The 25,082-nt window shown below is 29.6% G+C and overlaps 1 protein-coding gene across 2 annotated transcripts; it reads left to right on the top strand.

Moving 5' to 3' along the window:
- The first annotated feature begins 14,876 nt into the window (after positions 1-14,876).
- LOC125878440 (oxysterol-binding protein-related protein 2A-like) lies at positions 14,877-24,480 on the top strand. Of its 2 annotated transcripts, none has more exons than XM_049559690.1 (11): positions 14,877-15,710; positions 17,286-17,645; positions 19,490-19,583; positions 20,079-20,467; positions 21,194-21,349; positions 22,087-22,254; positions 22,358-22,498; positions 22,621-22,842; positions 22,956-23,066; positions 23,369-23,568; positions 23,932-24,480. In XM_049559690.1, the coding sequence occupies exons 1-10, from the start codon at positions 15,351-15,353 to the stop codon at positions 23,546-23,548; spliced, it is 2,181 nt and encodes a 726-aa protein (XP_049415647.1). In that variant the 5' UTR covers positions 14,877-15,350; the 3' UTR covers positions 23,549-23,568; positions 23,932-24,480. The 2 variants fall into 2 exon arrangements, with proteins under 2 accessions (XP_049415647.1, XP_049415646.1); XM_049559689.1 differs by having other exon boundaries at positions 14,883-15,710; positions 22,953-23,066.
- Positions 24,481-25,082: the final 602 nt, after the last annotated feature.

Genomic DNA, 25,082 nt, shown 5'->3' with positions numbered 1-25,082 from the left:
ATTACAGGTAATTATCATGAAGGAAGGGATGGGGTGGGGCCTGGGGATCCTGCATGTATGAGCTCGTTAATATTCTCGATCTTAAATTTGGATACAAAGATCATGAAAGTTGTGGTAGGCAAACAATGTCTAACATAAAACTAGACGATCAATTACAATGAATTCCCCACAATATATAGAATATGACCGATATGATCGGTAAGAATCAATCATATAGCTTGTTACTCTAATTTATTTGAGATTGAGACATAATTTTCATTGTGATATTTGAGGAAACGATTCATTGGTCACTTATTAGTCTTTTGCTTAAAAAGTCCAATTATTAGTGGGTACACCTAATATATATATATATATATATGTGTGTTTAGTAGCCCCTACCTTATAACTTACCATAAATTGTCTTAAAATTTTATTGAATTTTTGGCTTTCGTGAAGAATATATTTTTTAATTATAAGAAAGAAATATGTGATAATTTGGAAGTTTATTCGTGGAACAACAACAACAACAAAAGGTTCTATCTACTGAACTTTTAATGGATTGATGGAATGGCTAAGCACATGTTATGCTGGAAGGGACACATTTTCTTGAAATGATATAAATCTTGAATTGATATGAATTTTGAAATTTATGTGGGGTGCGTGCATTTTTATTTTTTCATATTTTTTTAATTTATTTTTTAGGTAGGTGTGTATAAATATAGAACTGAAATTAGATGAAAAATGGTTCATAGATAGAGGACATATGGTGCAGTGGGGGCCTATTCTTAGTGCTTCACTGAGTTGTTTCCCAACTGGAAGTTTGGTGTAACAAGTCTATATGTGTTTTTTTTTTTAAATAATAATAATAGTTTTAGTTGTATAGTATATAATAATACGATTTTTCTTGAGTATCGAAAATAATATATCTATTCCATAAAGATATAGTAAAGTCTGTGTATATCTAATTCTCCCCATATTTTACTCATGAGATTACGATGCATATATTATACTATAATAGTCTAACTTGGGTTAATGTTCTTCTTGGTTTCACCTGTACTTTGTTTTGGTTGCTGGCACGTTGTTATGTATCATTATTTCTGCACTAAAAATGATTTTATTATTATGAGTCTTTTATTACTATTATTCTTATTATAGGAGAAGCGAACGTGCTTGCACATAAAAAGTTATTTGTGTCTTGAGGCCACCCTACACATATTTGTGTGTAAAACTCTAAGCAAATAGTGGCATGCATCATGCATTAAGCAAATTCATAAACATTCATCATTTGTTATTTCTTTATATTAAAAAAAAGGCGAAACTTAGACGTCTCATCAGAAATTGGCTCATAGGCAACATTTCTGATAGATTTTTCTGATAACGACGAGTCATTTCTGATTGGATATTTGTTAGAAATTTGTATATTTTTAGTAGAGCATGATTCTTTCCACTCTATCTCTATTTTTTATATAAAAAATAAAGAGATATGAAAATCCCATTTTTGGTAAGGAACAAAAATGGGCTTCACAACTTGTGAATAATCCAAGACTATATTATACAAACTAATTAGTAGTAATCAATTGTAAGAGACAGCCCTAAAATCTTGGAAATGATTTTAGCAACTAGGTCCATTACCCCTTGTTCTCAAAATTACGACAAAAAGCGGTTTCTTTTTGCTAAAATAATGTCTATTTCACTTTTTAATTTTATAATATATAGTTTATAGTAAAATAATACTACTAATATAACAAAATGGTCATTCATATAATAGTACATTTGCTGTGTAAATCGACCTTTTAAATAAAGTCATGATCTTACAACTCAACTACCCTAAGAATAAATTCCTCTAAGCTGTTCTCCAAAAGTGTATGCCATAAGAAGAACAAAAATAAAATAAAAAATATGAGGATCAAATTAGTTGTTTCCATTATCTGTTTACTTTTTTATTTATCTTTTCCAAATTTGTCTTTTAATAATCATTAATATTCCAAATCAAATTAATTATCAAGAGAGCTCATTCCAAAACTGTTTTACCTTTTTATTTCTTTATTTGTCTTCTGATTTTGATGTTTATTTTTCTAGCTTAAGGATGATGGAATTTTATTTATACAAATTACTTAAAAGAGGAGAAGAAGAAAAAAAGGAGAAAATAAATTAATGTTTGTTAATTAGTTAAGAGATCTAGAAGTGTAGTTAGACTAGTCAAACTTACTTATCTGTCTCATCATCATTAGGCTGGTCTTAATTAATCATTAGTTATCTCCTAGATTAGTTGCCCACTTAAATGGAACAAATAGTTTCTATCCTATTTTAGAATATATTTTTTTTTAAAAAATCATGTTTGATTGGTAAATATTTGATTAAAAAATTTATTTAGAAAATGAGTTAGGTAAAAATAAGAAAAATAATCAGAGAAACAAGTTTCATAAGTGACGTTCCAAATTTGTTGTTTTTTCGACCTACCCCCACCCTTTCCCAACCATATATTCCTGAACCTCCACACTCACTCTCATAGTGTGTTAATAGATTACATATAAATATTTTCAAATAATATATTCTTACTTACTTACTTACTAAACACTAGAAAATAAGTAAGAAATTTACCTGTTTTTCCAAGAAAATATTTTGTAGTAAAAACATTTTCATTTCATACCAAACAGTTCCAATTATAGTTCCATGTTTTTTGGGATTCTAGGAGATTTTTTTTTTTTTTTTTTTTTTTTTTTTTGATGGTATTTTACCAATATCAAAACGATGAATTTATTCTCCCATCATCAATATTTTAGACTAATTTTTCTTATTTTAAAGATATTTTGTTCACCAATTTTGATCTTATTTAATATGCAGCTATATTTGTTCTTTTTAAAACAATCATTTTATCTATACGTTTTAAAATATTGTAAGTTTATAATATACGGAAATTTTTAAACTCTGATTAAAGTAATTTAAATATCTTATCATTGAAAAAAAAAAACAAGAAAAAGCAAATCTAAATAAAAAAAAATGTCACTGTAGAAATATTCGGATTGACCATAATAATCAAACAAATAGCATAATTAAGTTGGCATATCTATAGCTTCTTTTTTTTTGGGATAATATCTATAGTTTTCAAGAATTTTTTTATTTTTATTTTTTCATTTTTTTTAGTTTCCAAGAATATCATGCCCGTGATTTTAATTTATATAAAATCATCTAAGAACATTATATCCATATCGGACATAGCATTCTCTTAATTATAAACACGCGGAATACTTAGTATATCGAACTTTTAATTGAGCCAAATAAACCCAAAAATAAATAAAAGAAGGCTCAATTTTGAAAACGTAACCATGCTTAATTAATTAATTAAACATGACATAGTATATATATTGTCTTATTATTATTTTATTTTTTTGGGAAGCTATAAATGCAAGATGTTATTATTTAAACAAATAAATAATTGGTTTATCAATTCTGAAACAGTGGGCTGCCCCCTTCACGTTTCTTTGGCAGATTTTTGTCTTCCCAATCCTAACCATACTAACCATATTATCAACATTTTTTAATGTTAAAATTATTAGTAAGCAATTAAGGATTTCAAATATAATTTTAAAAAACATGAAAAGTAAAAACATTAATCCATCCCTATTTCTTTTTTTCTTTTATTTATAAGTAAATGCACGATCAATATAAAAATAATTGCACGATCAAATCACATCTACCTTATAAATTTCACAATTCAAGAAATTAAAACTTACTCGTAGCTATTATTTACGATGTATTTTAATAGTATGAAAGAAATAATTTTATATGAACGATGTATATAATTAAACTCCTCATTTAATTATCTGAAAAGACTCCATACCTCCTTTTAACACATGGCTATGTGAAAACTCTCAAAATAATTGCAGAAATTATTGTAAACGGGAACGTGTACTATAGTTTCCATGACTATCAAAAGTAATTTTTTTGAGGGAAATAATTATGTGTCTCTAAAAAGTTCTTTTTACTCTTCGTTATGTCATTTCACAAAATAATATTTGACATATAATATTAAGTACGAAAAAATAAATGGTGTCAAATTGACAAGATAATAAACATTATTTTATGCCCATCTCATTCAGTACATGTAGTTTGAAATTGAAATGGAGTAGGGTTTGGATAAAGAAAAAAATAATGATAAAAAGTTTTTTTTGGTTTTATTATTATTATTATTATTATTATATATATATATCCCTACTTAAAAATATAGAATTATCTACGAAATTTATCTATAATCTCTAGTTAGCTCAGTCATCGCTAAAAAAATTCTAGCTAATTAACTATTCTTATAATTTATCTCTAGTCTGTAATGAAATCAATATGAAAATTTATATATCGTTAATTTCGTGTTTTTTATTATTTTTATAATGCATGTGGTTATGAAGTGAGATTTTGTTTGTTGTTATACAATCTATTTTTTGTGAAGATAATTATTCGTTGGAAGAGACATTTGAGATGTTGACTAAGTTAATTTTATGGACCCCTTATTGCTAGGGGATTAACACATTTTTTCATTAATAGTTAGACACATGGGATTGGAGATAACACAGCAACTTTGGTCTCACAAAGCGATAACAATTAGTACTATTGTTTATTAAGATGGACTATATAATATATCTCTTTGTTTTTATTATTTGATTTGCCCTCTATGGCAACTTACATCACCACGTATATATCTTCACTTTTTTAAATCTTATTTGTACATATATAAATATTGAGATTGAAATTTTTTGGCATTACTAGTCTTGGGACTTAATGAATCTATATATCCTAAACGGGGATCGACAACCTCAACATCAACATGTAAACTATTTAGAGATATAACGGTATTGATCGTGAAAAGTGTTCACATGAATTCGTTGAGATATTATTAAATAATTTTTATTCTTTGTAACAGGGGTGACGCAGACACCTTTAAGGGAAATGGTGTGATGAAATTAGGCTTCGTCGAAAAATTTCATTGTGTATATATTAATACATAATGTACAAATAAAATGATATGGATAAATAATATGAAAGGTTGAAATGTGACCATCAACAATTGCTATAGCTTACTTGTTGGGCACATTGTTGTTTTAATTAATTTTGTCAAATTTCTAAAATCAACCTATTTTGAAAAATATTTTTCAAAAAAGTACTTTTGATGAGAAATAATTTGTATTTGGTCAATAAATTTTAATTGAACAACAATTAATGTTTGACCAAACCTTTTATAAGTGTTTCTTAGTGTATTTTTCTCCTAGTGTTTTTTTTTTAAAAAAATACTTTTGGAAAAAACTACTTATATTTTTTAGCTTCAAATATTCTCCAAAAAAACTTATTTTCTTCTTAAAACTTAATCAAATACCTCAATTTTTTAAAAAAAAAAACACTTTTTGAAAGAAAAGTAAACAAATGTTTGACCTTCCAAACACTTGATCAAACAAACTATGAATCTTCCTAAAAAGTGATTTGTATTTTTCAGATGTCTCGTTAGTTAATTATTCGCCAATAAATAAAATTTGTACCGAATCTAATCAGCTATCTCTGTGTGTATGTGTGTGTATATATATATATATATATACACACATTTGAATTATGTTTAATAATATGATATGATAATGGTTTGTTTACTTGTTCTAGTTAATTGTGTAAATATTATTATCGCTTATAAAAAGTTGTGTGTATGCCATTATTTTTCAAGAAATTTAAACTACTCTACGTGAGTAGAACGAAAGGCAGTAACTGAAAAAAGAAAAAAGGGAGCAATTGTGAAGCCTAGATAAGTTACCCTAACTTTTTTTTTCCTTTAATGATTTTGTATACATGGTACGAATGTTATATTTTTGCCTTTATTGCATTAGAAGGTTATTGTTGTTAAATGGACTTCATTAAGTAACCAAAAATAAGGGGAAAACTATCCTATACGACTCACTAGGTAAAGTATTTACTCAAATTAGATTCAACCCAATATATTTTTTCTGATTAAATCCACAATTTAAACTATTTACCTGACTGTTCCCTTGTTCTACTCACTGAACCACTCTTTCTCGTCCTTGATATCATTGGAGTGTATATACACACTCTAATGATATCAAGAAGTAACTAAGTAGTACAAGTAGTAACCGCACATTGATAATTTAAAACAGAGAGGTATGAAAGTAAGAAAACAACTTGTAAACAGTTTCTTTTTGACACAAAAATCCATTTCCCAAATATGACGTTACTTTATATTTTATGACCAAGTACAATATAAACTTTTTAGACAAACCTAAAATTTTCCTCTTTCTCATTCTGACGTGTGGAATGAAGCAGAAATAACTCAGTAAAATTGGTGCTTTTAAGTTAATTTTAACGAAAGATCTTCTCTTTTCTACTCAATATATAATCTTCCTTAAAAACCTATAAAATCTATTATAGGTAAATAATACCTTATCCTTCCTTAATTAATTAGATTTTTTAAATTTAATCTTCAAAATACTTATATCATGGATTATTAGATTAGAGAAAAGAAAATGCTACAAATTTTAAATAGTCGGACATATATAGTATAACGTCTAACGTGTTATATATTCTCTGCTTATAGCATATATATATATATATATACACTCATCAAATTATCAAAGAAAATAAAGAAAAGATAAATATAACCTTGTTTGGTCACGAGTCATGATAGTGTGGGGGACTTGTAATTAATTCAACATTCCCCACCTCTGCAAACCTATTCAAAATCACATGTCTTATCTTATATGTTGTACTATCGGTTCGTTTGGTTGACCGTATAAGAATACTTATGAATAATTTCATCATAAAATCTCCATACAAAATAATATAGTATCTATTGATCATATAAAAATAATCGTTACATAATTAATGTGATATTTGATTGACGATATTAACCAATATTGATATCAAATTAAAATGACATATCCATGCATTATTATATTTTATATGAAATTGAAAGTTTAGGATGTGTTAGGTACGGAGGAAATTTTATATATATATATATATATATATTATTTTATTTTTACCTATTTTAATTTAAAAAACAAGTTCCTTAAAAATAATTTTTTTCTTGTACCAAAAAATTCCCTCAGTCTAAATTGAATGAGAATCCTAGTAATATTGTGGTTGTGGTCAACAAAAAATCATGTGTCTGCCAAAGGTGCAGTTCCGAAAGCTCATACTCATAAACTATGGTCTATGCCTTTAATTTCCGAGCAGGTGCTGCTACGTTGCAATTTTGTCTTTGCTTCAAATGGTCCCAATTTTCGTATCGGCGTTTTGACATGTAATTTCAAATTCTAATCTAAGATTTGTGTTTGCTATAATATTTGAACAACATTTAAAATTATAGTCAAATTTTAAATTTGATTAAAAGGTAGGATTTTAATTAAAAATTTGATTTGATTTTTTTAAAAAAAATTAAAAATTTATGCATATATTTGTAATTTGCAAAAAAAAGACTCATAATATTAAGTTTTAGTTCAACAAAAAATACTTATGCTCGGTGTGAAGAAATTATTTGTATTTAAGTATGTAATTGCATGTAATATTCTTATTTATAGACAAACACAGAGATATGTGATTCATTATTAATGCAATACTTTAGAATATTATGACACTTCGTTTATGATCTAAATTTTTCTCATTTGATAAGATTATAATACTTGGAATTTTTTTGATATTTTTCACAAATGATAGTGTTTTCATGTTTATGAAAAATATAAAAACTTTTGAGATTCAAATTGTAGGTCTATATAAAATTTCAACTTCAAATCATGGTTTAACGGCCCTTAAAATTGTTTACAATAATCTTCTTTCTCCCTCCTTTTCGAAATTCTAAATTCTTTTTAATTAAGAAGTATAGGAGGGTCTTAACTCTTAATTACGGAATTATGTCGAATTTGCAAAGATTGATAATGAGGTAATTGAGGATACTTTTACGCTTGAAATTAATTATAAGCACTTGCAAACTAACGTTAAAAGTAAAATTAAGTAAATAGAAGTTGAACTGTATATAATCGGGATAAAAAAAATTGAATTCATGAAAATAGATTTTCCTCCAACTATCAATGAACTTTTTAAATCGCACGTAAAGCTTTAATCACTATATTCGTAACACCTCCTACTTGTACTTATTCACGTTAAAGAATCTTTATGTTATTTTTAATAAGAAATCAATAGACAAAAATGATACTATAAATTTACCAAAAATATAAATAATAGTAATAAAAAAGACTAGGAGAGTTGGGTCCATGGAAGGGATCTTTTTTATTATTTTTTTTTTCTTTTTAAGACTTTATTGATTTTAATAAAAAATCTGTGAGGAGACAGAAAATAGGGATCTTCAAAAGCACTTGTGTAAACTTGAAGCTACCGCTATTTACCTCATCATATGGCACGAATATCCAAGGTGGTGAAATTCGAAAATTGAAAAAATATAAACTACACCAAGGTGCGTGGTATAATATACTATTATCTTTTATTTAAAATATATATTTTTTAAAATACTCGATAACATTTCATTAATAACATTATATTTGATACTTCGATAACTTTGATACAAAATTTATTTTAAAACTTAAATTTAACTTTATAGTGTCATTCAGTTTTTTTAGGAACTGCATTAGTATTGTCTGCTTCTACAACACATATAATATAAAAAAAACGATTTAATCTTAAATATTATATACTGAAAAAAACACTATAATGTAAATTAAAGTGGAAAACAGGGACGTACCTAAGTTGATTTGGACTAGGGTTGTTCATAACCATGGTTAAAAAATAAACTAAATCGCAATCCGAATTAAATCGATTAAAAAAATCAATATTTGGTTTGATTTGGTTAGCTTTGGTTTTACGTTTTGAAAAATCGATACTATTTGGTTTGGTTTTGATTTTCCTAAAAAATAACTGCAAAAATAACCAAATCAAACCGATAAATTAGATATATTAATTTTATAATTATTTATATATTATTCATAAATAAAATATAAATATTTTGTTAAATTTTAAGTAACTTAAGTCTTTAGCTTTACCAGTTTCTCAAGCCAACATGTAAATTTTAGCCCATCTATTACAATCATAAGTCCAAGTCCATCAAAATTCATTAGTTTAGTCTTTACCTACAATACATTTAATAAGATAGTTACACATTCTCTTAATTGAATCACTTTATTCGTGTAATGATAATTTTAGTATTGTTTAATTGCTTAATTGAACTAACAATAGTTTTTCAGTGGATTGTTCATGTACTAGATATTTGTGTCTATCAAATTACGTATATCCTCAAAAAATTATTACTTTCAAACTAAAAAAATCAGAAAAACTGAACCGAACCGAACCAAACTGTCAATAATCAAACCGATGGTTATTTTTTTCGTTTGATTTGGTTTTAGAAATTTAAAAAAAACTGACTAGATTGGTTTGATTTTGGTTTTAACCAATAACCAATTCAAATCGAACAATAACCAATTCAAATCGAACCACGAACATCCCTAATTTGGACGGCTATCAATCAAACAAACAAACAAAAAAACTTAAAATAAATAATTATGTTAAATTTGATTTAAGAATATACAAGGTAATATTGGAAATGAAAAAGAAATAAATTAACAAAATATAATTCGAATTAATTAAATTTTAATACAAAATATCAATCATCGGATGAGAAATATAAAAAAATAGTTTTGTTTCAAAGTTTGGAGATAGNATAGTTACACATTCTCTTAATTGAATTACTTTGTNACTTTATTCGTGTAATGATAACTTTAGTATTGTTTAATTGCTTAATTGAACTAACAATAGCTTTTCAGTGGATTGTTCATGTACTAGGTATTTGTGTCTATCAAAATACGTATGTCTTCAAAAAATTATTACTTTCAAACTGAAAAAATTAGAAAAACTGAACCAAATCAAACCAAACTGTCAATAACCAAACCGACGGTTATTTTTTTCGTTTGGTTTGATTTTAGAAATTTAAAAATTTGACTAGATTGGCTTGATTTTGATTTTAACCAATAATCAATTCAAATTGAACCACGAACACCCCTAATTTGGACGGCTATCAATCAAACAAACAAACAAAAAAACTTAAAATAAATAATTATGTTAAATTTGATTTAAGAGTATACAAGGTAATATTGGAAATGAAAAATAAATAAATTAATAAAATATAATTTGAATTAATTAAATTTTAATACAAATATCAATCATCGGATGAGAAATATAAAAAAATAGTTTTGTTTCAAGTTCGAAGATAGAAAAAGATGTGAAAGCAAAGGAACAAAGAAAATTGGAGAGAGGAAAGTCTTAGTAGCTCAGTTAATTGACTATCTGGATTTCATGTTATTGGTGAGAGTTCGATTCTTCATATAGTAATTCCTTATATCTAATTTTTTTTTAATTTAAAAAAAACAAATTTAGAGTTAAAATTCGTTTTTGATATGAAATATTTTATTTTTAATATAAATTTGATATAATCGAATCTCAACGTGAGTATCGGACACTCAAACTAAAAATTAAATAATAGAGTAACTATATAAACAATCATAGAAAAGGAAAAGTGAAGGAGCATGGGTACTAGATTTTCGGGCCACATGTGCACGTGTCGGATTCTTATGCTCCCTATGATGCCCTGCTTTCAAGTTATGCTTTTCATTTTATTATTTCCATTTATTTCTATATCTGGTTTTATATTATTTTTTAAAAAAGGAAAATATTTAAGTTTATATTTGTACTTCCCAAAATAATTCAGTTTTATCCTTTATTAATAATAATGATAAAATCTATCCTTGTCGTTATTAAAATAGTTAAATTGCTCTGATTGATTAAAACATAACGGAGTCGGATTTATCTTAAGCTATGTAGAGTATCTATGTTTGAGTTTAAATTTTATGAATAATTCAAATTTAATCATTAATTTTTAGTTATCGTCTTTCCAAATCAATCACTATCATAACAATGAATCCTCTTTAGCTCAAAAATGCCATTCATCGTTATTATATTAACATTTGATCACCAACGTATATTTCTTCATAAGTTAAGTATTGTTCAAAAAATAAGTTAAGATCATAACAATTTCTTTAATTATATATTGCGAGATCTTTTGTCACACTTAATAGTTTTTTTTCAAATAATTTAGACTAACGAATTATGAAAAAAGTAAAAAAAATAATTTTCTTTTTAAGCAGATTATCGAATCGAATTATGTATTATGATTCTTCACATGAACGAGTTATTGTACGATAAATACTATGTCGAAATTTAATCTTTTTTGTATGGTATCCAATGATATCAAAATTTTGATGTTTCATTTTTCTTAGTATAATAAATTATTATATTATTACTAGTTTCTAGAATTAGTAATCATCTTGCTAATTGTGACTGTGAGACGAATGCAAATTATTTTTTTCACTAAATTAATGTTTTACCCATTTTGCACGATAATAGTTTCATAGGGGACACAACAGAGTGGAAGGAATGAAAGAAAAAAAAAACATTTACTATTAAAATAAGAGGAAAAATATTTTTTTGGATCCTTCTATTTATTTTTTACCGTCTCACTTTAAATATAATAGTTCAATTATTTAAATTTTCACTATACTGATAAGTGATAAGGATTGGTTTTGTACACCCTCCCCAATTTTCCTTCACCGCCCCCATCTTATTTTTTTAAAAAATAGAAAAAAAACACTTAAGGTATCCTAAAGTAATGACTTCAATCTCACGTAATATTTTGGTCCATTTTGATAGTTATATTAATACACCTATACAATAATCTTTGAATTTCAGAAAGCAATACAGATATATATTATAATAGATTGAAAATGTTATCAAATATGATATCTTTCAACAATCGAAATAATATATACGTAATATGTTGAGATTTATCAATTCTTAATTAAAACTGTTGCATCAAGAATCTTATGATAATTAGTAAGTACTGACCCTATTACAAAGTTTTTATATGATGTGAATTTAAATTAGTCGAGAATCAGTAGAATTGATATTACCATGTGGTTAAATTGAAAGGATCCTTTTAATCAAAATTAATATTCTTTTTATCCTAATTTATATGAGATTTTTCATTTCCCTCCAAATTAAAACTATGTAATATTGAATAATTTTTTGAAATGTATTTTTCTCAAACATGAGAAGAATTGCATGGGATTTTTTTTTGAATTATTTTCAAGTATTTTAATTTTAAAATATTAAATTAATTTAATTCTTTAAAAATTAATCAAATATAATTAGCTCTTGATGAGAGAAAAGTGTTATGTAAGTACAAACAGAGGAAGTAATGAATAATTTGATAGTGAATTTGTAAGGTTTTCGTCTTCAATTAAGGACAGGAAAATGAAGTATATGTCATTTTTTCCATATTAAAGCGACAATTAGGAAAAGACAGAAACGATTTGTAAGTATTTTAAACTGACATTAGGAAAAAACAGAATTAATAGACTGATAAGTATTTTTTTATTATTAATTCAAAATTTTAAATTTGAATCATAAATATAAAGTCACTTTGATATGGAAATATTTCATTCCGCAAAATAAAATTTCTCGACACAAATTCAAATTAGTCAGACCTCAACGAATAACACTAAGAAAACCCAAAAAGAATTGAGCAAGGTTCGAAGAAAATTTACTCTTATAGTCCTTCCTAGCCTTTGAAGCGAGAACCATTCAAAGTGTAAAATTCAGCTTGCGTGTTAATCTAACCAAGTGGAAAAAGAAGAAAAAAAAAGTACTAAAACTAATAGTTAATTAACATGGATCTCGAGTTCGAGTGCCGATATGGAAAAAAATAAGTTTGAAGCACTGACCTCAAAATAGGCCATGCAACACCACACTTCGATGATTATAGTCTGATTTTCATACAAATATCGAATATCGAATGAAAAAAAAACTTATTAAATATAATATTTATATTTAAATTTTCCATTGGATTTCAACCATTCCCTACTATTTATCTTTTGAATTTTTCACACATTGAAAAAAAAAAACATTTAACAACGTAATCGTAAGAGTGTTTATCTAAATCATTTTACTTTTTCTTAAACATCTTGCTTAATTAACACTTTACAAATTAAAACAGTAAAGGTACATTTTAATAAATAATGATTGACTTTTTTTAATAATCAGTCAATTAATTTAAATAAATTTCCGTCAGACAAAAAAGACTACTATTTTCTCTTCCTATCTACTAAAAAAAATGCATTTTGTATTTTGCCATGCTTTTTTAGATTTTAAACTCAACAATTTTTTTAAGTGCTTTAAAACGGACTTTGTACATTTTCAAATGCATTTTAGCTATATATATCTATTTTTATGTTGTGAAACGTGTACTATCTATTATTATTGGAATTAATAATTAATTCTTTCATCACGATTCATAATGGGTGTCTTGACAAAACGAATTTTGGATGTATACAAATTGTAACGGGTGTAATTAAAACCATATTATAGAAAGTTGTTCGTTGGCTGTTTTGTCCTAATTAAGTCATTATATTTAAGCATGATTTTAATATTAATCTGATAAGTTAAGCCTTTTCTTATTAGTAGTATGCTTTCTTTGAACCAATATTATAATAAGTTTAAGGGTCATTATTTTCAGGTTCCTAAATAGTCATGCTTAATTGCTAAAATATTATGGAAATCATATCAGCTAGTACAAATAAAGCGTGTTATTATTAGTATGCTTTTGTTGAATTGTTACTATAATAAATTAACTGATAGTGATTTCTTGTTTTACAATAGAAATAATCTAAAAACACCAATTATATAAAAAAAAGTTTGTTTTTTTTTTTAAAAAAAAAATTCATCCTAGACGTAATAGTTTGAGTAAATCATTTGGAAGTAAGTTATTGTAGGTAAATTATATTCATATAAAATAAGTATAATATTTAATTTATAATTTAAAAATTCATATAATATTTTTTTTATATAAAATAATACATAAATTTTCACATAAGTAATCTTATTACTAATAATATTTACATAACTCTAACTACCACCAATCCCATTAATTTGTTAATTTATGATTGTTGAGTCGGCAAAATTAGGTAGACGTGTACTCAAATTTGTTCTATATTTTGGAAAGTCTATTCTTGAAGGAGATTTTTATTTCTATTTAAAATTCAAACCACACCATTTATCTTTTTTCCAAAAACAGGAAAAAAAATGATGCTCAATATTACAAATTGTAATATATTCCTTATTATATTATATATATTATAATATAATGAATACGTGATAGTCACAAATTTGCACACTTCTCTTTCTTTCTTTTTTTTCAACTTTCATTCAATTAATTGGTATTCCATAGCTATTATGATTCATAATCTTTACAACTTGTTTGGATGTTTGTTAAAATTATTTATTTTGATTATTATTCTAAATTTTATTGTATTGTATCATATTTTTTTTTTTATTGGATAACGTTAGAAATTTGACGTGATCGTGTGTTTTCTCATTTTGTCTTTATTTACCCTTTCATCTTTATCATACTTTTTCATAATAGCTCTATCATGTGTTCTACTTTTCTCGTAAGTTTATCATTCAAATAACAATAAAACACGATACATTTTATCTAAAAGTTATATTCATTAAAAACAATATTATATATAATAATACAACACAATATAATATACTATGAAATAATACGTAATAACAGTCCAAACCGAGTAGAAGCACAGTACAATTATTAAAGCAATTTTGTATATTATTGGTTAGGTAAAAATTCCCTTTAATAGTGTCATTATAAATTTGTGAAGAAATGGCAAAAAAGAAAAAATATAATAAATGGTATGAAAAAATCCAGCAGCTGGAAAATATTTTAGACAAGACAGATGATTACAAAGTGGCATTTAAAAACCCCTTATTAAACTTCTTCATTTCTCCATCTTTCACATTGATCTTCCCCCTTCTCCGTTCACCCCGCCGCCGTCTAACGCCGCCGTCACTAGTCAAAAACCACCTCTTTTTTATTTTCTCTCTTTTCTGCATCAATGGCGTTAATGGGAAAATGACCATTTTGCCATTTCCTTAATCTCCTTGTTTTCAGCATATTATAAAGTTTCCTACTTTCCCCAAAACTCTATTTATTTTATATTACCATAAAGACTCAATTTTTATTACTTACCAAAACTTTTTTTTTTCTCTAACTTCAAGAATATTCTTTTGGTTTCATTTTTAAAGCTATTTTCAGGTCTTTCTTCAAAACCCCACATCCATTTTTTTTGTGTTTATACAACACATCTTCTGTATAGATACATGTAAAATACAATCTGGGTGTTGTGAATTTTGTTTGAATTTTCAAATGTGGATTGATCTTTAGTTCAATTGGAAAAATTGGGGAGTGGATCAAAATGCGTGTAAGGGAAATGCATCCACTCTGTTGTATAACATTAGAGACACCGGAGATCGGAGACCAGTCGCCAGAGCCGACGTTGTTACGGACTGGCTCTGCTGTTGTTTACTCTGGATCTGACATCAATGCTGGAGGATCCGATGTTGGTGGAGTCGCCGGAATCTTGTACAAGTGGACTAATTATCATAAAGGGTGGAGATCCCGGTGGTTTACTCTCCGGAACGGGATACTTTCTTATTCGAAGAATCGCCAGCCAGACCATCTAGCCGGAGATGACATTAAGCTAATCGGGAAACTCCCCGACAGTAACCCCAGTCGCCGGAAACATGGGAAATCCGTCGGCATTGTTCATGTTAAGGTACAAAGGGGAAAAATGGTGTTTTGGGATTTTAGTGTAAAGATTAAAACTTTCTTCAATGGGCAAAATCTTGAATTATAGATATCTGAGCCAATTTGATCGATTTTTTTTTTCTTCAATTGTCCGATGGTTAATGAATTGGGTTTTAGTCATAGTTGGAAGTTTTTACAGTGCAATTTGACTGGTTGTTAATCCATAGTGGGTCACATCAGCAGGTGAAAGATAATAAGAGAGAGTTATAGGCCAAGATAAGGCTAAAAGACTATTCTTTTTCTAGTAGGCCTACGTTTGTGGTAAAAAACTATGACAAACATGGTCACTTTTTGAGGGGTTTTTTGTTGTTTCTTCCTTGAAAAATCAGAACTTTTTTCTTCATGTTTGTCATAGAATTAACTTGGAAGTGATCCATTTGTCATCTTCCTTAATGAGTTTTTTTCTTTCCTTTTCTTTGCTGTTACTACATGAATGGTTGTGGGAAAGTGGGGTTGAAAGTTATGTTATTTTCTTCATTAAAAATATTAGTTGTAATAGTAGCAAACAACCAAAAGAATAGTGAATTCTCTTTCTATCTCTAATAACTTATTTTCTCTTGTGTACTACTTGTAGTTATCATGACTTGAGAGTTCATTGAAAACTTCATTATTTTAAAGAGAGAATAAGGAAAACTGGGGAAGGATATTCTTCTTCTACAATTGCTGGTTAAATTATGACCTCACTTTTATTCTATATTGTAGAACTTGGCTTCTTTGATGTGTTGATCAGTCAGCTCTCATGATATCTGGCTTCTTTGGTGTCTTGATGTATCTTTATCTTATATCAATATGTTTTGCTAAAATGACATTGCCAGTTGTCTACTGAACTAGCAGTTGCCTCTTTCCTTTCATTGCCTAGATATTTTGACCTATATTTGGAGCTGGAGAAATTGATAGTACAATGAGTTTGTCGTTTGGTTTGCTACGACACAAGTCATTTCTTCGACTTTCAGTTCGTAATTATCGTGTTTTCCCTCTAGAATGCTTTGTCATGCTTTTTATAGTATTTTGTCATGATTTCTTCAATTCCGTTATTTCTTTTTCTGTTCTACCTTGATTTTCCTTTCTTGAACCGAGAGTTTGTCGGAAACAACCTCTCTACCTCCCAAGGTAGGGTAAGGTCTGCATACCCTCTACCCTCTTCAAACCCTACTTGTGGGGTTTACACCATGTATGTTGTTGTTGTTGACTGAAGATATTTTCTAGGGAAAACACTTCCTATGAATTGAGGAAAATGACTACCTCCACTTGTTGACATAAGTCATTTTCCATTTAACTTACTTGATTTTTATCTTTGTTGCATTTGCTCTAACCACAATTATTAATGTTTAACACAAAAAAGTTTAACCAAACCACTCTTTGATTTGGTAATAACATTATTTTCTATGGCAATCCTTTTTTTTCCAAAAATGTTTTTCACTCAACGACCAAACATTTCCAAGTTTTTGTTTTCATGGAAAATGATTTCCGTCGTTCCAAACACATTCAATGTAAAAATTGCTTTTCCCTATAACCTTGAGATGATTGTGTGGATTCCTTACAGGTGTCATCATTCCGTGAGAGCAGGTCTGATAACAGGCGATTCTACATATTTACATCTACCAAGTCTCTTCATTTGAGGACACATTCGAAGAAAGAACGGGCTGCATGGATAGAAGCTTTGATATCAACAAGAAATCTTTTTCAGTTGAGACAGTTGAATGATAATCTCAATCTTTTGCAAAATGATGTATCTATATCTACGGAAAGATTGAAAAACCGGTTGCTTGAAGAGGGCATTGGTGAGGGACTTGTCCAGGACTGTGAGAAGATCATGCTATCAGAGTTTTCAGAAATAAAAGGACAACTTAAAAGTCTTTGTGAGGAGCGCTCCAATTTGCTGGACACGTTGAGACAGTTGGAGGTAATTTATTTTATTCCCTCATATTTTACATGTGGAAGTGAATGGAACCAGGCATGCAAATCAATAAGGAGTATAGCTTAATGCATTTGATTCAATTTTATTGGGAATATGCGTTTCTCTAAAGACCATTGGATTTGAAACTGCGACCAAACGTTCTGAAACCATCTGAAGTAACATAGAAGTTTGATTTTCCAGTGATTTTGGCTAAAGCTAAGTTAATGTCATGAGAAAGGCCTTTGTGCATTATCTTGGTAATATGCTTTCCGGATCATCTGAGAATAAGATCCATAGTGACTTAGATTATAATTTTTAGAATTCTCTGGTCATATTGGAAACAAAGGTTTCAAAACACGTCGTTGTTGTGACTTTTAACTACAGTTGTGATACATTGTGTTTCCTCTGTGGCCCTTATAAAGGTTTGTGTCTTCTCAAGATGAATTGCCGATTGCACCTAACGGTTTGCTCTGACTCATTGCGAATAACAATAACAATTATGCTTCAATCCCAATCAAGTTGGGTTGGCTATATGAATTCTCACTGACCATGTTGTTGAATTTATTTTTACTTTAGCTCAATAACTATATTACTAAATATAAACAGCAAGTACTAGAAATTATTTATATTATCCACTAGTATTATAAAATTCTGATAGGATTAGAGAACTTCTAGAAAACATGAGACCTAAAGTAAACGACGAAACGTACTGATATGACTAAAATATATTCCCAAATGATTGGTATTGCCTATAGAAATATAATCTTCTGTTCTTCCATTGTATCCTATTTTTCGCTAGGTACATCAAAGAAATTGTGGATCTTTTGAGATAATTTTTTTCCATTTGGTGTTAGGTCTACCTTGTTACCTTTTAATACATTCATTCTCCTAGGCTTAACTCCTACATACAGGTGCATCTGGAGGTTAATGAAGGATATGACCAAATCATTTAAGGGATTTTCTCTTATTTTTTCATTGAAGCGTGCTACTTGCACCTTTTGCTGAACATTTTAAATCCTGTCTAATCTTGTATGACTTCACATCTATCTTAGCATCTACATCTCCACCACAATCATATTTTGGATGTGGTGGACTTAAACAACCCAAATTCACTTCCATATAACATTGCTGGTCTTACACGGAGTAACCGTTTTGCAGAACTTGCCTTTTAAACGGTCCCTTTATTACATAACATCTTGTAGCAATTCTCCATTTAAGCCATCATATTTCGATTTTCTATTAACATAAAACATCTTAATCTATAGTGACCTGCTCACTGCTTCAGAATAAATTTGAAAGACTGTTGCAGATCCTCTTTTAATAATTGACAACCAGTGTTCTTTGTTCGGGGAAAAAAAAAGAAAGAGAAGAAAATTGACTGGTAGTTTCCCAATGTTATGTCAATCATATATAAGTTCAACACACAGTCATCTAAAACTAAAAGAGTCTGGTTGTATGACTTATTTTAGGCACCAGGCAGATGTATTTTCTAAACAGATGTTCTCTACCTTTTTCATAGCCTCTCTGTATTTTCATGAGCTTTCTGCACATATATCCATAAAACCTCGTCAGTTATGCAATTCTTTAGTTTAAAACTTATGAAAGATTTCAGTGAGGTCGCAATCGCATTGCAGGATGAATTAGTTCGGTTGGTCATATTACTGAATTTGCTTATCTCCCCGAACTTCTATTTAAGTTGAATACATGAAGAATTGTTGCTGGACCTCTGATCCATATAAATTTTAATGCAGTCATGTTACATGAGTTAACTAACTTTGTTTCGATGATTTGTATATTTTTGTAAAAATGAGCTTCACTATCTCTAAATTGCATATGCTTTGCTTTTGAAGGCAGCTAATATCGAAGGTGAAGCTTCCGGGGTTCATGATGGTGAATTCCAACTGATGAAGCGATTCTCCAGTTTAGGACGTGGCAAGTATAGTGGTATGTTATACATATACTTTCATCTACTTCTACCTGTACAAGTACAGTTAAGTAAGCAAAACACACAAACAAAATAATCTTTCCCTTTAAAAGTTTCTTCAACTTTTGACAAATCATTGCACATTATGATATCAAATGAACTAATTTGTATGAGTGCAAAGTTTTTGAGGTTATCTTCCACTAATTTTCCTTTCCCGAAGCATATTGCAGCAGAAATACCAGTTGTTCTGCTAATATTTTTGATTTACGGCCTCACTATCAGCTCTATTTCACTTCATTATGCCGACTTCGTAGTAGTTGTAAAGAGATAGGGATGCAGCAAATTGTTTGCTCCTGGCTTTTACAATTTCTCTTGCTTATGATGTACTGGAGTCTGCCACACGTCACTAAAATAGTTTCAGTTGCTGTACCTCACATCATATGTTCAAGATGCTGAACTTATCTTGTATATTAATAGAACTGGAATATCATTTGACCTCATACATTTCATATCAGAATATAGTACAACTGAATCGTCTGATGATATTGAGAAACAAGAGCTTGATGAAGCGTCAGATGAAGAGGAAGCCAACTATCTTGACGCAAATGAATGCTTTTCTGAACATCATACATCTGGTGGGTCAGTAGTTGGGGACAACATGGAAAACAATACCATTGATGCATCTGCTCAAGCACAGGTTGTACGCAGAACGAAGCTTCCAGATCCAGTTGAAAAAGAGAAAGGGGTTAGTCTTTGGGCTATGATCAAAGATAATGTCGGGAAAGATCTAACAAGAGTTTGCCTGCCAGTGTATTTCAACGAGCCAATTTCCTCCCTACAAAAGTGCTTTGAAGATTTAGAGTACTCATATCTTTTAGACAGAGCATATGAACATGGAAAATCGGTACGATCTTTAATACTTTCACCTCTTGTTACTACTAGAACATGACTAGGCATTTGTGTTTACGTTCTTGCTTTCTACTCTAGAAGGTGCTTATCAGGCTCTTCTAAATTAATGATTACATGAAGTTGATATTGCTTGAATACTATTCAGATAATTTGTTACTTGCCACATCTTTCATTTAAGTAGTAAAACAAGTAGTTTTTCTATTAGATAAATGTTTAGGTATTGGGAGGCAAAGAAAAGGTCTATCTACTATCTCCCTTTTAATCATTCTATCAGAAAAAAAAAAAGGAAATGTAATTAGTGAATCTTCTTTTGTTGGGGCAGTACTGGTTGTATACTTCTGGCGTGCAAAGATACCAACTATTAATTGCTAGGTATAAATTTGTTTGTCAGAACACACCCTTTTTTGGAATAATTGTTTCAGAATACAAATTATAATCTTTTGTTTTGATGAACAACACAAGTTATAATCTTATTTAGATAATATAATAGTCCTCGCATGGCAGCTATGGTTCAAAACTTGATATTGCGTGTATGAGCCAAATTTAGAACTTTGCTTTTATTGCTTTCTTGCTTACCCCCTAAAGGTTTATATAAACTTGTTTTCTCTCCCTTGGCTTTATTAGCAAGTTTTTTCCAATTATATTTACATGATGTAGAGCAATTCTTGGTTAGATGTTTAGCATTATGTTGATCATCATTTGAATTGTCTTGCTCTTCCAGGGGAACAGTCTTTTAAGAATTTTAAACGTTGCTGCTTTTGCTGTGTCTGGTTATGCTTCAACTGAAGGCCGGAATTGTAAACCTTTCAATCCTTTGCTGGGAGAAACCTATGAAGCTGATTTTCCTGAAAAAGGAATCCGCTTTTTCTCGGAGAAGGTATTTTATCGAGAATATATCTTGCTGTTATATATTGTATTGATTCTAGAAATACTGGTTTGCATCTGTGCATGCAGCTTTCCCTTGCAGTACTATTTTGTCAGCAAAACTTAGTTTGATGTCAAACAATTCGTACCCACAAAGGCGCGTCATATGACTACGGCTAAATAGTAGGCTACTTCATATTACATTAAGAATTAGCAAATACTGGATGTACCCATATCAAATCTTACATCACCTGTATGGTTATGTTTCCAGAAAAGAGTCCGTGCAACATAGAACTGAATTTATTTATTTATTTTTTGTAGTAGTGTCTTTAAGGTTGAACATAGCATGATGTGAGATTGTAGGGTATCCCATCTTTTAAACACGCTTGGTGGTCACGTCACTCCATTGCAGTTTGTTTTCCGTGTTAAGTTTCTATGAATTTGAGGATTTACCTTTTTCAGCTTCTCTTCTTAAGTAATCGAGGGAGCTTATTCTGTGGAAAGTTTTTTATGATAAAAGAGACAAACATTGTATAGGAGAATACAACAAAAGAAAACATCTTATATTTTCTTAGCTTTTGCAACCAAAGTGATTCACTATGAAAAATCAGTAGGCGCACTTGGTAGTTAAACTTACCGAAGAAAGAATTTTAATTTGAAACACGGGAAGTTGAACCTGAAATTTCTTACCTAAGTCTCTGATGCAATGAGTTGATATGTATGATAGTAATTAGCCAATTCTTGAAACAGGTTAGTCACCACCCAACACTTATTGCCTGTCACTGTGAAGGTAGAGGATGGAAATTCTGGGCTGACAGTAATCTTAAGTCAAAATTTTGGGGGAGATCAATTCAAGTCGATCCTGTTGGAACACTTACCTTAGAATTCGACGATGGGGAGATCTTCCAGTGGAGCAAGGTAGGCAGAACATCATGCTGGTCATTGAGCAGTTTACAAGATAGTTTGGTTCCTATTGAAGTTCTTGTTTTGTTTGCTTAATTCGAGACTTTAATATCCTCAGGTCACGACAAGTATCTACAATCTTATTCTTGGTAAGATATATTGTGATCATCATGGGACAATGCATATACGTGGCAATCGTCAGTACTCATGCAAGCTCAAGTACAAAGAGCCATCCATTATCGAGCGTAATCCTCATCAGGTAAATGAGGAGAAATCCTGTAATTAGTTTAATAATGTCTTATTATTGCCTACTCCTCTACATACTTATATGTCTATACTTTGTTGTACTATTGGCCGGATAATTACTACTAAACTCTACAGGTTCATGGATTTGTTGAAGATGTCTTTGGGAAGAAAGTTACTACATTATTCGGAAAGTGGAACGAGAGCATGTACTATATCAATGGAGAATGGGCCAGCAAGCCTAAGGATTCATCTGTTTTATCTTTATTGTGGACAAGGAATAATCCACCCCCAAATCTCACTCGATACAACTTGTCTTCTTTTGCTATTACACTGAATGAGTTGACACCAGGACTTAAGGTACAACAGCGTGTTAATGAAACTTCATGTGAAAGATCAATTTTCTCTTTTATGTTCAGCTAATTGTGGTTTATAGCCTGTCTAATCTGCGTGTTTAATCTTGAATAAAGGAGATGCTCCCACCTACAGATTCAAGACTCAGACCTGATCAGCGACATCTGGAGAATGGGGAATACGACAAGGCAAATGCAGAGAAGTTGCGGTTAGAGACACGGCAGAGAATGGTATGTCTGCTTCCACTCGAGCCTTCCTCATTTTTTCCTGTGTACACATTCTTTTTTTGACTGTTTATTGTTCTTATTTAGTCCGCAAAATTGTTTTCAATATGATAACTCAAACTTCTTGTGTGTCTGGTCATCTCGTTGGGTTTGTCACTGTTACGAGTGGAATCACAAATTTGTATCCTCTGGCCCTGTAATCCTCCCAAGTTCCTAAAATCTTCAAATTGTCACATAGCAAACTTTAGGCCAACATTATGAATCTCTATTTTTTGGGTCTAAACAAAGAACTTTCTCTTTACTTACAGTCCAGGAAATTACAAGAGAATGGCTGGAAACCTCGATGGTTTCAAAGAGAAGGTGAAGATGGGACTTTCCGGTATATGGGTGGCTACTGGGAGGCAAGGGAGACGGCTACTTGGGATGGCTGCCCAAATATTTTTGGCGAGATTGATCAAGATCTCCTCAACTCCTTTGAAGGATCCTGATGTTTTAGAAGGTATATAAGGTATGAGAAACTACTTTTCTACTTAAATTATGTGCTTTTAACACTTCCATTTCCTAGCTATTACTTTCACATTAGTTTTTAGAAAACAACTCAATGGCTACGTGATCAAGGAGGCTCCACTTCTAGTTATTCGTTACCTCTTTAAACACTGTTATCTTGACAAATTTCTCCCTCGACACATACTTGTCAGATTCATATCATGTTTGCTGTAACCTCATTTATCTTTGTTCCCATCTTATGAACACATTTCGCTAAATACCAAATCACACCTTCAAAAGTTTCCTCTCTGCCTTGGTACTATAGTATTACCGGAGACCTAATCCTGACATATTTTACATGCATGTTTTCTCAATCTTTGTACAGGGATATCAAAAGGCAATGTGGTACATTTTTCATGGACCTGAAGATTTGTAGATTAAAGACAACACCTTGAGCAGAGTATTATCGGAAAATTCTATAGACGGATGGAGTATGTGGTCAGTCCGCGACAGCCCAAATTTTTTAGTTGTTTAAAGTTTGTTCTCAGAGGTTGATAAAAGTCAATCCTGAAGGCTTTTTTCAGCATATAGAGACAATCTTGCAAAGAGTCAACGAATTGATGAACGATGGAAGCAAAAAACTAGAGGAGGTTCCTTACTAGATCTATGCATCAAGCTGCTTTGATCAGGCTTCTATTTTGTGTTGAAATTGATCCCATTTTCATTATGCTTTCATTTTCTTTGGCTAGGGATTAGTTTAGGTTGTTATTATTATTATTATTATTTGTACTCTTTATGTTGAAAATAAAAAATAGCAAGAAAAAAATGTGGATGTATTAAAGAAGTAAACTGAGCACAAATAGCTTTTGTAAAAACCTAATGTAGATTAGTGCTACACATGTGGAGATATACACAAAAGAACTAGCTTCCTGGATTCTCATTTACCCAAAAATTCTGAGTTTTTCTAAAGTCTTTTAGTTATTTTTCCTTTTTAAATTTGTTAGCTATTCAATGGTGAATAAAAGATTAGATATTGGGCCATCTAGTCTCCAAGGGAATGTCAAGTGTTAATGGAGGCAAATCCAGGATTTGAACGTTGTTGGGTTCAAGTTCCATATTTTAGCACAACATAGGATCCAAGATTTGAACATTGTGGAGTTTGAGTTCGATATTTAGCACGTAGATTGTTTTACTGGATGAACTCATAAGTAGTTAACACGTAGGACCAACAACCTAGAGAAGCATACTTAAGCTTTAGTTAATACACTTCTAATTAACTTGAGTGCCCATTTTCATATTTACTTACCTTTTCTAGCGGGTATACGTAGATTATACAATTTTGATGAATTTGGTTTGTTTTTTAATTTAAATTGGGGCGACTATTTAGGTTAATTTTTGGTATTTCCTTTACCAGAATGATGTGTGTGAAGTGTGAACTACTTGGTTATATGTGCTCATCTTTGGTATTTCCTTTATCAGGCCCATTTAAACAATACTTTTTTGAAATGAAAATTACGCGGTTAAGCAAATATATTA

Source organism: Solanum stenotomum, chromosome 10 (genome assembly GCF_019186545.1).
Source record: "Solanum stenotomum isolate F172 chromosome 10, ASM1918654v1, whole genome shotgun sequence".
In the NCBI taxonomy this organism is placed as follows: Eukaryota; Viridiplantae; Streptophyta; class Magnoliopsida; order Solanales; family Solanaceae; genus Solanum; species Solanum stenotomum.
This window is presented reverse-complemented; position numbering and strand designations above follow the sequence as displayed.

Coding starts and splice junctions, on each gene's coding strand:
- LOC125878440 (XM_049559689.1), top strand. CDS start 15,351: ATGCGTGTAAGGGAAATGCATCCACTCTGTTGTATAACATTAGAGACA. Junction 17,646..19,489: donor ACACGTTGAGACAGTTGGAG/GTAATTTATTTT, acceptor TTGCTTTTGAAG/GCAGCTAATATCGAAGGTGA. Junction 22,255..22,357: donor AGATCTTCCAGTGGAGCAAG/GTAGGCAGAACA, acceptor TAATATCCTCAG/GTCACGACAAGTATCTACAA.